The following is a 16,374-nucleotide window of genomic DNA, read 5'->3' on the forward strand; positions in this document are numbered from 1 at the left end:
ACTAAATTTTTAGTTTTGAAAAAAATCTCAACCCTTCCAGGTCAGCGAACCCTCTTGCCATTGTAAATCCACATTAACAGCGGTACATTAGGCCATCCAAAAGCTCTTGTCAAGACTACATTTAAGATGGAATAGTATGGGATATTCTGCTATGATGGGGGAAAACTGGGTAGAAAAAAGGCATTGCTTGGAAAAGGGATAAATAATCTCGTGGGGCAGAAGACTCCATTCCTCTCTGGGTTCCAGTAGGGAAATAGCCCACTTTTAGGAGAGCATATCTCATGGAAATACGATGCCATATTAAAACTCTGTAATTAATACAGGTGATTTATTTGGAGCTTATGTAACCCTGGAGCGGCTTTCATTTTTGATTAGTGTTAAATGTTTTCTGGTGGAATAAGAGAGGCAATAAGCAGATGTTTGATAAATATCTTAGTAAGCTCTGTGTCCCCCAAATCTATTTAAAAAAAAGATCAAGGTTTATTGTTCATTCCTTGATTGAAAAAAATGCTCCCTTGGAGGAAAAAAATCAGGCAATTTGGCATGTGTAAAAAGATTTTCTTCTGCTAATATGCATCAGTGTAAATGTAGGTCATTTTGGATTTTAAATCTGGCAATTTCTCAAGTTAGAAGAATTGGACACAAATAATACCACTACTGCTAAGATTTTTTGTTAGCCATGTATAATAACATTAAGAAATGGGATTACACAAATCTTCCTTGGAATAAAGATAAAGAAAATTTAACTTTTTGATCCTTTATAGAAGACAATGACCTTTCTTCTTATTGTCATGCTGGATTGTTTTGACTAGTCAGAATTTCAGTTGACTTAAATGCTAGTACATTTTTACAATGTGTATGTTGGCACCATTCAGATATGCTGCACTAAAATTCCCAGAATTACCAGGCAATAAGGCTATCATATTTTTGGAGCCCAACACACTGGGCAGGTGCCAAATTGAAGTGATTTTTGAAGTTAATTTTATGTTCCATCTAGGAACAGTTTGCATAATTGTGTCTAAAGCCAGTAGCCCAGATTGACCAATAGAAATTCCATCTTCAATGGAAGCACAAATTCAATTTTGAATTAATGTTGAAAAACCTTTAGTTGTAGGCAAGGTTAGACTATGTGGCCATTGAGATGTTGCTAAATCCTAACTTTGAAGTAGACTAAGGGCAGTGATGAAAGTTAAAGAGAGTTAGATCTCCACAAACATGCATGGCTCCCATTCTCAAGATGTTCAGGGTCTAAAAATTTGGCTTTGCTCCCAGGCCTGGGAATAGGATGGTTGCTTAGCCTCTACCTGGTGTGTGTGTGCAGATAATCCTTGATTTACAACCATTTGTTTACCAACAGCTTGAAGTGCCACTGGCACTGAAAACATGAATTGTGATTAATTCTTGTACTTATACACTTTACAGTGGCCCTGTGGTCAATGATCAAAATTTGGGATGACTTGCAGCATCCTGGGGTCATGTGTCCACTCTTTGAGACTTTCCCTTCTAACCAGCAAAGTCAATTTGGGGAGCCAGATTCACTTAACCACTGTATGAATTACTTAACAATTGTGAAAAAAAAGGTAGCCCAATCCACTTAACTGCTTTGTTTAGCAAAGGAAATTCTGGGCCCAGTTGTGGTCATAAGTCGAGGACTTACCTGTATGTATCGAGTTCTTGACTTACATAACATTTTTGTTTTATTATTCATGACAATGTAAGCCATCTGGTGTCATATAGCCTTTAACAATAATTAAACATACAGCAGATCATATACTGTCCCCTCCAAGAAATAGGGTTAATATGATGTAGATCTTATCAACCAGTTCAATAGGACATGGCTACCTGTTGAGATAATATTCTCCTATACCATCTCTATAAAAGGTATTTTCAACAGATTCACAAAATCTGTTTTTCTCAATCTTTTGCAAAGAGCTCCAATTGCCCATTCTTGATATGATTCATGGCTACATGTTATGCCCACAGTGTCACAATTGTGCCTTGCCTGTGTGTAAGTCTTCATGCTGCCTATACTTGATTTTATTTGTCTTAATTTGGTTCTGTCTGGTACAACCGGTTTTCCCTGAAAGCTTGAAGTGTTTTCAGAAGCTATACTTCCTGGTCAATTACTCCAGTGGGCTGATGAAAAATTACAAAAATTCCATAGTCTTGATGACTATAGAATCACAAATCCAAGATTAGAACAATCATTTAGGTAGAAAAAGACAATAGGATTGAAGATCATTCATAAAACCACAGCAACTTAATGATTAGTTCTTAACATACATTCTTTGGCACCGCAGCTGAAAATTAAAATGGAAATCCATTCAGGACATAATCACATGTTTTGCCTTTACTAATAACACAGATCTTGACTAATCTCCCAGACCTGTGTGTGAGAGAGAAGAAAGGGAGGAACTGTAGGGTTTTAAAATCCAGCTTGCTTTTTTTTTAAAAAAGGCCAAAAAAAAATGTAAACCTAGCTTCCATAGCAGAAGAGAAGAAAGTAGCAGAAGTTAATATCTCCATTATTTTTCCATTTGGCAACTCTTGCTTTTTGCTCTATGTAGTACTGTATAGTTTTTTCTACTGCTCAGCTGTGAAAATAAATGTTTCTTCCAACCAATACAGAATGAAGAGATGAAGCATTCAAAATTGTATTAAGACTCAAGAATTTACCAGCTTTCCAGTATGTTGTAATTTAAAAGCTTGGCAAGTTTTAGCTTCAATTACTTTAGTTTCATTGTTGTTGTTAGTTGCGGAGTTGTGTCCAATCCATCACGACCCCATGGACAACATTCCTCCAGGCCTTCCTGTCCTCTACCATCCTCTGGAGTCCATTTAAGCTCTTACTTTAGTTTACAGTCCCCTGAATTCTATCGTACTGTAAGATGATATTAGTAATATCAAACAGCAAAACAGTTCAATTTGAAGCATCAGACCTTCCCTCTGTATTGTGGGTCTTTACATATCCTTCATAGGATAGTTTACAGCAGCTCCTGAAGAGCCTCAATCAGCAGATGAGTGAGGAGATTTGAAGCCAGATGAGTGGCAAGAGAAGCTGCTGCTCACCTGTTGCACTGGGCTTTAGTCAACATTAAATCAAAATCATTATTATCACCATAAATTAATATATATAGCCTATGGAGGCTAGGTTTACATTTTGTTGCCTTTTTTAAAAAAGCAACCTAGATTAAAAATCCCTACAGTTCCTCCCTTTATCTCTATCTACTGCCAGAGAACAGCATCCACAGGCTGTTTATAGAGCTCAACATCAGGTACACTTGGGGTCTACAGGTGAAATCTTGATAAAGGATTCTTTAAAAAGAAATGATCATGCTAGAAGTAAGGGATACAATTAAATGATAAAGAGTACACCTTGGTATTTCCTTGCTGTGTTGCACACATTAAATCCTTCTATTAGACTGTTTCTTTAGAACAGCAAGTATTGTGCTGTTCCAAATTGCCCTGAAGAATTGCTATCAGAAAAACTAACAATCCAGTCCATACATCATACAATCATCTTCTACATCATTAAAGGGAACAAACTGGTTGTTTTTATTACTGCCGAGAGTCAGTTGCATAACTAATCCTGGGAGTGTCAGCTGCCCTCAAGAACTTGTTATGTGACACTTTATGTGTAGCAACGGTAAACAACAAATTCCATCATTGCTGATTATCTCCATTTTTCATGGTATCCGTAACAGTTGTGTAAAATTTATCTTCTTTTTGGCACTCAAATCTGATTGAATACTGTATTAGATCGTATTTAGATCTGGCAGAAAAGGAGCTATAGATAACAATCATGCAGGTTTACACTGAACAATTAATGAAAACACGAATAAGCAGAAATGTGCAAAACATCTCAAAATATAGTTTTAAGCTTGGAAACACTTGTAATTAGTTTGAAATCGGTCTTCTGAATATTTAGAAATATTCCAAGTTTGCAATATCTGGGTTTCAAGTTCAGAATAGTTCCTTAATGGTTGAAACAGCCTATTTGGACTCAAAAAAATATTTTGGTCGCAACGGGTTCTTTCAAATTCAATTATGTTTTGCACGCTGTGTATGGAATTCTATGCGCCAGGTCAGAACCACCTGGAAAACAGTGCAAGTCTGTTTTTCCTGTCTGTGTCAAGAAAGAGGTGACAATGTTATCTTTTGCTTTTCCCTACTTGCAACTCTAGGAATCTTTACAAGGGAGCAAAAAGGATCCTTTGCTGTTATTTTGATGCAGGTGAGAAATTTTAGCGTGACTTTTAAATCTAAACTGTTCTGCTTGTCTTGGGGATTGTGTTGATATAATTGTCACTGGATTATTAACTTGTTCATTGGATAAGAATGGTACTTACCGTTCATGCACTAGTAATACTGTGAGGTGTCATAACAATTGTGTCTGAATTTCATTGTGAATCAATGTGCGATTTGTTGAAACATTAATATGCAAATAAATGGATTACATTTATGAAGGGAAGGAAGGTAGTCTGAATCATAAAAAATATAATAGGGTGGATTCAAAAGTCCCAGGCTTTGTCTGGTGCAAAGGAAAGCCCTCAACCATGAAAACACTGTTTTTTAGCCACTCCCCCACTCAGCAAAGCCATTTTTCAATTTTGGCCATATTTGGTGTAAATTTCAACTCTCAAAAATACCCAGCTACAGCAGAGTGGGTTTCAGCAGGTTCTGACCAGTTCTGGAGAACCAATAGTGGAAATTTTGAGTAGCTGGGTGAACCGGTAGTAAAAATTCTGACTGACCCCACCCCCATCTATTCTCTGCCTCCCAAGTCCAAGCTAATTGGGAGGAAATGGGCATTTTGCAGTAACCTTCCCCTGAAGTGGGGTGGAAATGGAGATTTTACAGTATCCTTCCTCTGCCATACCCACCAAGCCACACCCACCAAGCCATGCCACACCCACCAAGCCACACCCAGAGAACTAGTAGTAAAAATTTTTGAAACCCACTACTGAGCTACAGTATTAGCTTTTGCAGACAATTCTGAAAGGACTGCCATAATTTGGGATGTTCCAATTCCCTCCAATTTTATAAAACTATAAAAAAACCCTCCTGTTTGAATGTTCTACTTTAGTAATTTTTCTCCATGTCTGCATAAAGGGATCCTTTCAATGAGAAGGGTTAGTTTTCCCATGGCTGTCCTAGACAGATATTGCATACACTTCAAGTCCAGCAGTTTCTGAACTTGACTCATTGTGAAGTATCTAGGGAGCAACAGTATGAAAGTAGATGTCACGGTCTTCAAAGCAGGTTGACTTTTCCTCCTCCTCCTTTATTTTCATATTGTTATTTAGAATAACAATATCAATAGCACTTTGACTTGTACTTCACGGTGCTTACAGCTCTCTCTAAGGGATTTATAGAATCAGCATATTGCCCCCAACAATCTGGGTCACCTCATTTTACTGACCTCGAAAGGATGGAAGGCTGAGTCAACCTCAAGCTGGTCAGAATCAAATTCTCGGCTGTGGGCAGAGTTAGCCTGCAATACTGCATTCTAACCACTGTGCCACCATGGTTCTTAATCTTAATGTAAGAGCCATTTACTGGGCCTAATGTTTTGACTGTTTACATCCACATGGTTATTCAGTTTATGTCTGGATACAGTAGCAATGTTATTAATTTAATCTTTGCTTGCAAAAACCTTATAGTACAAACTTTGTATAAATGGTTTTAGCAAACAAATCACTGAGATAATTTTGAAGGGTTTCCAAATAAAGACGAGCCTATTGATTAATCTGAAATGACTTGTGCACAAAGTACACTCTTTGTCCAACAGTTTTAGCTGAGTATGGAGGGGTGACTGGCAGATGGGAGCATTGCCTGCCCTGATTCAGCATTCTTAGCCCTCTCAATCCACAATTATATATCCAGAACAACTCGGATTAGTGGCTTTATTATGATGCATAAAACTGGATGTTTCAGGATCCATCCTTTTTGCTTCATCCATTAAAATACGTTGGTGATCTATATATCCAAAAGCACACACATTAACAGTCTTTATAAAACTGTATGCTTGTGATAGGATGAGGTATTCCCTCATTCTTCTAGACCTGTCTGCTCAACCATTCCAGTCCATGTACCTCTGTGTGGTTTCACTGGATATCCTTTAGCAGCTAAGGATATAAATCGCAGTCCTCATCAAATGCTGCAAATTTTTAAATCTTTCACAACCAAAAGAACTAACGGGATTTCAAATGATAGGCAGGTCATTTCCAGTCAGGTTTTAAATACTATATCTTTACAGACATACAAAATACTCAGGATATTGGAATGTTTTTTGCAATAACTTCAAGACATTTAACAGAATGAATCTTTGTAAATTAGTCTTTGAAGTGCATTATGGTTCAAATCAAGTATAAAGGATTCAGAGTTGAGAAAGTAACTTCTCAAGTTACTTTCAATGCCGGCAAGATCAGTTTTCAAGTCTGAGGAAATATTATTTTCCACTGCATGGCTTCAGATCTTCAGAGAATCCTAGCGCTCATTTTAATCTAAAAGTGATAATAGGTACTCCGCTGGAGGTCTATGATACCCTATCCTATTTAATAACTAAATATAACTGCCAAACATTATTCAGGAAAAAGGCCTTGGATACTGGTGAAATAGTTAGACAGTAGCTTAATACTATAAAGCAAATAGGTTTTGCTGGCAAGTGAACTGTATAGCTGCCAGAAGACCTCTGTGTCTCTGGAATCAGTTTATTCATTGACAAGTCTCAGTCATTCAGCTCACTTTAGGACAGAAGAACGAGTTGTGTTTGTATATCTGATAATAAATATACTAGGCTAATAAACACCTAGCATCCTAATGAAACCCCACCCAGATATCCAGTTACATAATTTGATTTCCACAATTTTTTATTACCTTAAACAAAAGTCTTGTTGCTTTGCTGGAATATAAACAACCATCCAGGTTCATTCAACCATGTGGGCAAAACATGTTTTGATAGCACACATCTGTAAAAATGTAACAGCTGTTTCAAAGATTGCAACCAGCCAGTGTGATTGTATTGTGACTGCCACCTAGCTCTTCTGCCTTTAAGCTAGCATGCAGACTATTTATTTTATACAACATAGAGGCTGCCCACACAAATCTGGACAGCTTTCAATAAAAACATACATTTCTAAAAGGAAACAATATTTAACAAACAAAAAAAGTCACCCATTGTACTCCAAGGCCTGGGAAAATAACCAGGTCTTCATTGATTTTATGAACATAATCAGGGTGGGAAACCTATAGATCTCTGTGGAGAAGTTATAACAGATGGCAGGCACTGCACCAGAGAAGATTCAGTTCCTAAGTCGTGATAAACACCACTGTTTGAGAAAAGGAAAGATGATCAAAGGCCTGGAGACTAAACCATACGAAGAATGGCTGCAGGTTTGGGGTCTGGCTAGTCTAAAAAAAAAGAATAATTAGGGGTGACATTATAGTATTTCAGTATTTGAGGGGTTGCCACAAATAAGAGGGAGTCAAATTATTCTCCAAAGCACCAGAGGGCAGGACAAGAAATAATGGTTGGAAACTGATCTAAGAGAGAAGCAACTTGGAATTAAGGAGAAGCTTCCTAACACTGAGGACAATTAACAAGTGGAACAGTTTGCATTCAGATATCATGGGTGCTCCATCACTGGAGGTTTTTAAAGAGAGACTGGGCAGTCACTTGTCTGAGATTGTATAGGTTCTCCTGCTTCAGCAGGGGGCTGGACTAGAAGACCTCCAAGGTCCCTTCCAGCTCTATTCATTCATTCATTTGATCAAAAAGGAATGCACCCAGTCTCTCTGGTTTTACAGGCCAGGTAGACGTTATCAGGAGATAGGTGTTCCTTCCAATAGCCAGGCCTTATGTCACAAGGACTTTATAGGTTATTACAGTGGTGGGATTCAGCCAGTTCGCACCACTTCGGGAGAACCGGTTGTTAACTTTCTGAGCAGTTTGGTGAACTGGTTGTTGGAAGAAATCATTAGGGCAGAGAACCGGTTGTTAAATTATTTTAATCCCACCACTGGGTTATTACCTGTACTTTGAATTGTATCTGGAAGCCTACTGGTATCATCTGGACATACTTCTGCATGGCAATTACTTCCGCTGCTGCCACATTCTAGGCTCATTCAGGGTGGTCTTCAAGGCCAGCCCAATGTGGAACACACTGCAGGAATCCAATTGTGACATCACTTAGGCACGAGTGACCCTCTGAATGACTTTCTAACTTAGGAAGAGATGCAATTGGCAGACCAGATTAATCTGTTCAAAGGTCCTCTTTGCCACAGTTGCCACCTGTTCTTCAAATAGAGGCTATGGATCCAAGGAGACTACTAAGTTACACATCAGTCTCAAATGACCTAGTACTATCTTATTAGACATTAGACATGGAAAGTCCACTCCACAGGACAGGAAAGAGTCAAATATCCAGAACCTCTTAGTCTTATCAGGATTGTCCAAGTCTGTTTCTCTCCATCTCCTTCTCTACACAGCTTCCAGACACCGGGACAAAACTTTCAAGCCCAGGTCAAGATGTACAATTACAATGATCCCAAACTAGTTTCAGGTAATGATTGTTTTCTTTATATACAATTTGATTGGATTTGTTGTATGTCACCCAGAATCACTTTCTGTGAGATGGGCAACCATATACATTTGATTAATAAATAAGCCAGCAGGTACTCTTTTACTGCCTTACACAATGTAAGCCGCCCTGAGTCTTCGGAGAAGGGCGGGATATAAATGTAAATAATAATTTAAAAAAAACAGTGGTTTCATGTAAATATTAAACAAAAAGGGCAAGAGTATTAAGCCCTACATCACCCCATAACGAGCCACAAATCTCTTCCCCATCAACACTGACTGGAATCAACCACCGAGAAAGAACTACTAACACAGCATCTCCCAGTACCTATTGTTCATCCAGAAAACTATTGTGATTAATGTTATCAAAAGCCCCCTTGAGAGATCAAGGTAGTTTTTCTCCAGCTACACTGCTATTAGCTTACTTACTTACGTATTATATTTTGTGTTTCAAGACTATTTCTATTTATTTGGCCTTACTCATGCTTCAGCTTGTTTCCTGCTTGTTCACCCTAAAATTACTGCCCCAGTTTTCAGTGCAAACAATGGTTGATATTGTTTAGATTTTGAAATCAGAGTAGAAGCTCTGTTTACAGCAAAGGACATTCAGAGTTCAGATTTGACACATTTTCACAATATGTGTCTGACACAGGAAGCACTTGAGCAGATTACTGTAAATGTTTAAAGTGTTGTAGTTTTACAGTGCAAGCTCAAACAGATTCTGAGACAGGCAGGTAATTATGGCTGATTGCTGATTTAGAGACCTGTTTCTTTAGCTATGATTATTACTCTGTGATTAACTGTTTCATTCAAACTTAAACTTTGATTAGAAATACTCTTTAATATATGTGAAAGCAAAGTGAAAGGAACCAGGAACAACTGACATATTTATTTTTGGCACAACAAGGTTAAGTTTCACACTGGCAGGAATATATAACATTAAGGGCTTTGTGCCAAGCTGTCATTCAATCTGTATTCTTTTCTAGGATAGTTGGAAAAGGAAAACTGGGCAGCAAAAGATGACAACCATGAGTTGTAGTACAATGGGAAATGCCTTATTTGTATGGATTGATTTTCATCTTACCTGAAATAGCCTTGGATAACCAATTCATTCAACCCAAAATAAACAATACTGCCCTTTACATTTTACTACAATGAACTTCTAAATAATACAATTGTCTGAGAGATCTACATAAGTTACTCTTGTTAGATAATTTTGGAATACCATTGCTCCTGTAAGGGGCGGCATGGTGGTTTAGCAGTTAAGAAGCTGGGCTTGTTGGCTGGAAAGATGGCAGCTCAGGTTTGAGACCCAGGCACCACGCAACGGGGTGAACATCCGTTCCTTGCCGCAGCTCCTACCAACCTAGCAGTTCAGAAGCATGTAAATGGAAGTAGATTAATAGGTATCACTTTGGTGGAAAAGTAACAGCATTCCATGATATCATGCAACAACTAACAAAGTAAAATCTGCAGGGACTCCTTTATTTTTACTGCTCCTGTAGAGGTTCTCCACTAAAACAAGCTAATTTTGAAACAGGAAGAAATACCGATGACACTTTATATTGCTGCAGTGAATAAAACATATCATTTTAATAATCCCAGAACAAGTTGCATAGCAATAGTTTAAAAACTTTGCAGGAGAGGGAGATCAAATTATGCTGAACAAGTTATTTACTTTTGTTGAACTATTTTAATTAAGAGATATAATGATTCATTTATAAGGTTTGGGCCTGCTAGCTATCCTATACAACTGAAATAGCTGAAGCCATTTACCGGTATATCAATTCTCTACAGCATTTCCCAATGACTCATTACTGATGCAATATACCACATGCTAGCCCAATAATAACAATTAGTTTCTGGTTGCTTTCAGACCAGCACCACCCTGTCGCTTTATCTGAGGTTCAAGGTCCACTATCGAGTGACATCAAACTGCAAACAAGTCCTTTTACTCACAGGAAAATAGCCAATCGGTACACATTAAAATAACTGCAAAAAGGGATACAGTCAATGTATAGAACATAAATCATGCTTATTCAGCTAAGAGGCATCTGCTAACAATGAGCCCTAAAGGCATAATATGCTCCTGCCACAGACATTAGTAATGGTCAAGGGGAAATAGGGAAAGTCCTGAGAAGATGAGAAGTTATAGGCTGGTTGAACACGCGACTCTTGTCATACTACAGTCATATTACATTATCCATAGCATATCCAACTGGCTCACCTATCTTCCTCTGATTTTGGAACATCTTCCTTTCCTCTTTGATGTCCACCTGAGGTGGAAAAGAAGGGGTTGGGAAGATTGGGAGGAGCAGATTGGTGGGTATATCATGGCTGAAGTAAGTAAGGGAAGAAAGGCATTCAGAACTCATACAAATGGGCCATGCAGGACCAAGGGACACCATATTTGCCCTCCTTGTTTTATAAGACCTCTCTGGATTTGTTTTATCTGAAACCTGGAACATCTAAATCTATTTTGGAATAAATTAATATCAATTTGGATCACCTCTGATTAAGATATTAAAAAAAACTAATCTGATTTACCTCAAAATGCTGGTTGGCAGATTATTCCACTCATTTATTATTTGAACCACATTCTCCAACTGTTGGAGATTTTAGTGCAATTAACTAATTAATTCTAAACCATTAATCCCTTTTAACAGAAAGTTGAAGAAACTCATTATTTACATGGCCTTTACATAATGAACTGGGGCACCCTGTCCTGGTCAGCAGTGGAGCTCTATTTAAATGGCCTCTGTAGCTCAGACTGCTAAGACAGTCTGTTATTAACACAGCTGCTTGCAATTACTGCAGGTTCTAGTCCCACCAGGCCCAAGGTTGACTCAGCCTTCCATCCTTTATAAGGTAGGTAAAATGAGGACCCAGATTGTTGGGGGCAATAGGTTGACTTTGTATATAAAAATATACAAATAGGATGAAGACTATTGCTAACATAGTGTAAGCCGCCCTGAGTCTTCGGAGAAGGGTGGGATATAAATGCAAATAAAAAATAATAATAATGTGAAATCAGATTTCTATACTATTAAAATGAGTTTAATGCTAACCCCCTCAGAGAGAAGTCAGTTGAAAAAGTAATTCAAATGGCTTGGATTTGTCCTATTAGTGCAAAATTGGGGGCCAAAATCAACGGGACTATTAATATGATTCTGTGTGTATTAGAGAGGCATGTGCTTTTGATTTTATCACCAGTATTTGGAGTCTATTAACAGGGGATTTTTCAAATATTGTGTTTCACTTAGGCAGGGCTGTTAAACTCACGCCCTGCATGCATCACGGTTTAGTGATACATGACTTATCAGGATTTTTTTCCCCTTCGCTAAACTGGGCGTGAGAGTGGCCAGAGCATGATGCATCTGGTTCACAGACCAGGGTTTGAAGACCCTGGTCTACAATAACCAAAACTCATAAGGAGTCTGATAGCACCTTTTCAGAAAACCACATTTTGTTGAAAGCCTTTTCAAACAAAATTCATCAGTGTAAAAAAGTGTTACAAAACTCCACCACTCAAATGTTATACATGTAGAGTAACTTTTCGACAAAAAGCACAGGAAATTTCTCTCTCTCTCTCTCCCTCTCCAATAATTAATAATAGACTGAAGACATTAGATTGAACAGGCTATTGCTCTTTAATTTTACCGTATTTGTGTAAACTTCTTAGAGATATCAGATTGTCCGTTGTAAAATCATAATATTGAAACAGTAGATTATCTGGAATACAGTTATTTGTTTCAAAGTGCCATCTGTCTTATGATATCTTTGATTCCATATGGGATTTTAAAACCTTATCAAATTATTAAACAAATAAAAGCCAATATCGTGGGTTTTCTCCCCTGAATTATTTTACAAAAGATTCAAGGATCCCCCACACTTATTGTTAACACTTCTCCTATCTACATTTTGGCTTCAGTCATTAGGGCATTCACCTATGTAAAATAAAATAGATGAAATTATAAAAAATTATGACAGGGATTCCAAATATAGAAGACATAAATTACTGAGAAGGTGGAACAAAGGGATATGGTAAGAGAAATGTTAGAGGTGTTTTTTTATATTGTTATGTATTGAGAATATTTCAGTACACTGTTGCAGTATTACAAAGGGATTGTATCACATGGGGCAAGTAGAGGTTGTTCAAGTCACTTGGCAGAATATAAACAGCAATATGTATTCAAGCAAAAAAAGAAAAAGCATGCCAGAAGAGTCCAAAGTCCTTTTTGGTGCAGATTACTAGACTACTCTGCTTATTTCTTCAAGCTTGTGTGCATTATCAGCACAGTGATATTTTCTTGGACAAAAAATAAAAGCCAAACCTGAAAAAAGACAAAATTTGAAAGAGGTTCATAAGGATTAAAAAAAATTGTTTATGTTTGTAACTGCAGTACAAAGAAAAATTCAAGAACAAAACCAATACAAAAATGCGTATTCTAATAAAAATATCTAAAATCAAACAGTGTGTAACATTTAAAGGCCTGCCCTTTATAATAAAGGGTCACTATAATTACCAGGGAATAAAGCTTTCCTAAAAAAGAGTAAAGAAATAGGATAATATTCCACTCTAATAATTCTAGCACCTTAGAAAAAATATATGTCATTCTCGCTTCCTCCCTTCCTTTTTGCCCACAACCAAGATGACAGGAATAGGGTCTCTCCCTGCCCCACCATTCCGGGGTGAAATCCAACAGATTCTGATAGGTTCTGGAGAACCAGTAGCAGAAATTTTGAGTAGTTTGGAGAATTGGCAGATACCACCTTTGGCTGGCCTCAGAAGTGGGGAGGGGAATGGGGATTTTGCAGTATCCTTCCTCAGGAGTGGGGAGGGAATGGAGATTTTGCAGTATCCTTCCCCTGCCACGCCCACCAAGCCACGCCCACAGAACTGCTAGTAAAAAAAAAATTGGATTTCACCACTGCCCCATTCCCTCCTTATTTCCATCTTCAGAAATAGACCATTTCCCCCAGTTTCCTAAATACTTTAAAGAGGCATTATTGCACACGTTTTAATTGTTTTTACATTTTAAAGCAGTATTTCAACCGTTAAATTTTTTTGGCTCGGCTTACTAGAGGAATGGGGCGGGGGATTTCATACAATACGAGCGAAAGAACCAGACGTAAAAAAAGGGGGAAAAAACACTCTGGTCCCCACAGACCCGTTTCTGTCTTGTTCTCACGTGCTTGCGGACTTGTGGCGCTTCCGGTAAAGCCAGACTTCCTTAGAAGCGGAAGCAGCGCCTGGCTTAGAAATTGGTTGAGGGGTCTCCGTTTCTACGGGTACGCATTGTGCTGTGGATTCGCTTCGAGGCGGGGGCTGGAGAAGAAAGCGCGGTAGGGCTTCTCTCTAGCAGACGCCGGGAAAATGCCGTGACCCGTCGGGGGTGGGTGGAAATGCTTGCAAAAACCTCCCCGTATTAAGTCACGTTTGCATCCTTAAACGGCCGCCATCCTTTTTTATCCTGTAATTCTTACCCATCCCAAGATCCTCTCTCTCTTTCTCTCTTTAAAAAAAAAAAAAAAAAAGCAATTCGGATTAGGAATGATGGAAATCGCAGGGATCAGGAAACCCTGGCGAAGATTAGCCCTAATAGAGACTTAATAGAGGATTGGTCTGAAATAAGTGCAGTTTCTTTGCTCAGCTGTAGGGGAAGAAAGGCTGCACTATTCTTAGATTGCTCCCTGAGAGGCAAGTTAATTCATATTGATTTTAGATTGGGAGGTGTGGGAATGTGAAGTTCTTCTGCCTGGTTTCCTCAATTTGCTAGGGCAGTGGGTTTTCCCCCCAACTTTTTTCACTCTGGAGCCCTTCCAGCTTTTAAAAATTATGGGGGAATCCAAAGAATGTGGGTTATGTTTATTAATACAGGTCCTTGATTTACAACAGTTCCGTTTAGTGACCATTTGAAGTATCAATGGCACTGAAAGAAGTGATTTATGACCATTTTTCACACTTATGATCATTGCAGCATCCCCATGGACAGACACATCGTCAAAATTCAGACCTTAGCAACTGATTTATATATGGATGTTTGCAGTGATCCCAGGTCACGTGATCCTCTTTTGCGACCTTCTGACAAGCAAAATCAGTGGGGAAACCAGATTCACTTAACAACTGTATTACTAATTTGACAACTGCAGTGATTCATTTAACAAATATGGCAAGAAAAGTCACAAAATGGGGCAAAACTCACTTAACAACATAAATTTTGGGCTCAGTTGTGGTTGTAAGTTGAACACTACCTGTACTTACGTTAACATTTAAAATGAATGCTTTTGTTGCTGCTACCGCTTCTCATGATTGTTTGATGGGATTTTAATATAGATAGTTCTCAATTTGCCCAAAAATGGTGTTGCTACGCAAGACAGTTATTAAGTGAGTCATGCCCCATTTTACTACCTTTTTGCCACAGTTGTTAAGTGAATCACAGCTGTTGTTAAATGACTCATGCGGTCACTAAGTGAATCTGGCTTCCCCCGTTGACTTTGCTTGTCAGAAGCCAGCTGGGAAAGTTACAAATGGTGATTACATGACCATGGGACAGTGCAACTGTCATATATACATGCCAGTTGCCAAGTGCCTGAATTTTGATCATGTGATCGTGAGGATGCGGCCATGGTTGTGTGACAACAAGTCGTATGTCACTTTTTTCAATGATGTAACTGAACAGTCACTAAATAGTTGTAAGTCAAGAACTACTTTTGTCATCAGTTTTCAGCATAGGCTGGCAAATACTTCTGATTTTGGAGACCCTGGGAAGGGGTCCTAGGACCATATTAAGCCATAATATGATGTATTTGGTTTTGACATAACAATTTGCAGGAGCTTTCTAAAGCATGAATTGAGGGAGATGGTGGGTGAATCTTACTGATTGTGGCTTACAGTATTTCATAGGCCATAGTTTAATCATTCATGGTTAAATGTGATACATGAATATAGGTTTTTCTTTCTCCTGCAGCTTTGTAAAGTGTCTTAATTCTACAGTGTTCTAACTTGTTAGATGTTTATCCTCACTTTTGTTTGCATTGTTTGTCTGAAGTCTAATTCCCTGAGCTAAGTCTTTGTGTAAACTGTACCCTAGTCACCGTGAGTTGGGCAGCCATATAAATTTTCTTAATAATGAAAAACATTTGTGGTGGCCCACAGTACACATTATTCTCATAGGACCAATCTGTTTTGTTTTGGCCTTTCCTGTGGCTCTCTTGATGTGCCATATTTTAGTGAACATAATCAGGAAGTAGATGATAAAGTAGGTGATGAGATACCAGATATGTGTACTACAGTACATGGAAAGTTTTAAAGGACTGGATATGCTTAGCCTGAGAAAGAAATCATGTGAGGCAATATGATAGCCAAACACATGATGGATTGATTGCAGATGAAATATGGAACAAATCTATTCCCTGTTTCTGCTTTAGAAATATACACAGCCTTTTAGGGTTGAACTGCAACTAATATCATGCTTCATTATTGGTCGCAAAGGGAATTCATGTTACTCAATTGTTCTAGAGCTTAGGATCTAATTATCCAACTCGTATTACAAGATCAGGATTTCTACTAATCTAGAGAACCACTTTGGTGTAGTGGTTAAGGCACCACGCTAAAAAGTGAGAGGCCATGGGTTCTAGTCAAAGCCAGCTGAGTGATCTGGGGACATTCTATCTTTGTCCTAGGAAAGAGACCGTGGTAAATCACTTCTGGAAAACCCTGCCAAGGAATTTGCTGGTATTCATGCAGGCAGTCACCAGGAGTAAACATTGACTTGAAAGCACAAGAAAGT

The 16,374-nt window shown here is 38.3% G+C and overlaps 1 protein-coding gene across 3 annotated transcripts in view; it reads left to right on the forward strand.

Moving 5' to 3' along the window:
* Window positions 1–16,374, forward strand: part of SHLD1 (shieldin complex subunit 1) — a 78,857-nt gene that overhangs the window by 6,570 nt on the left and 55,913 nt on the right. Inside the window, exons 2-3 of one of the 3 annotated variants that reach the window (XM_058181010.1) lie at window positions 4,185–4,234; window positions 8,491–8,564. The exons of the other annotated variants lie outside the window; for them this stretch is intronic. Coding sequence (XP_058036993.1) covers window positions 8,531–8,564 — 34 coding nt within the window. The 5' untranslated portion in view covers window positions 4,185–4,234; window positions 8,491–8,530. The remainder of the gene's footprint in view (window positions 1–4,184; window positions 4,235–8,490; window positions 8,565–16,374) is intronic. 3 annotated transcript variants of the gene reach the window in all.

This window comes from Ahaetulla prasina, chromosome 1 (genome assembly GCF_028640845.1).
Source record: "Ahaetulla prasina isolate Xishuangbanna chromosome 1, ASM2864084v1, whole genome shotgun sequence".
In the NCBI taxonomy this organism is placed as follows: Eukaryota; Metazoa; Chordata; class Lepidosauria; order Squamata; family Colubridae; genus Ahaetulla; species Ahaetulla prasina.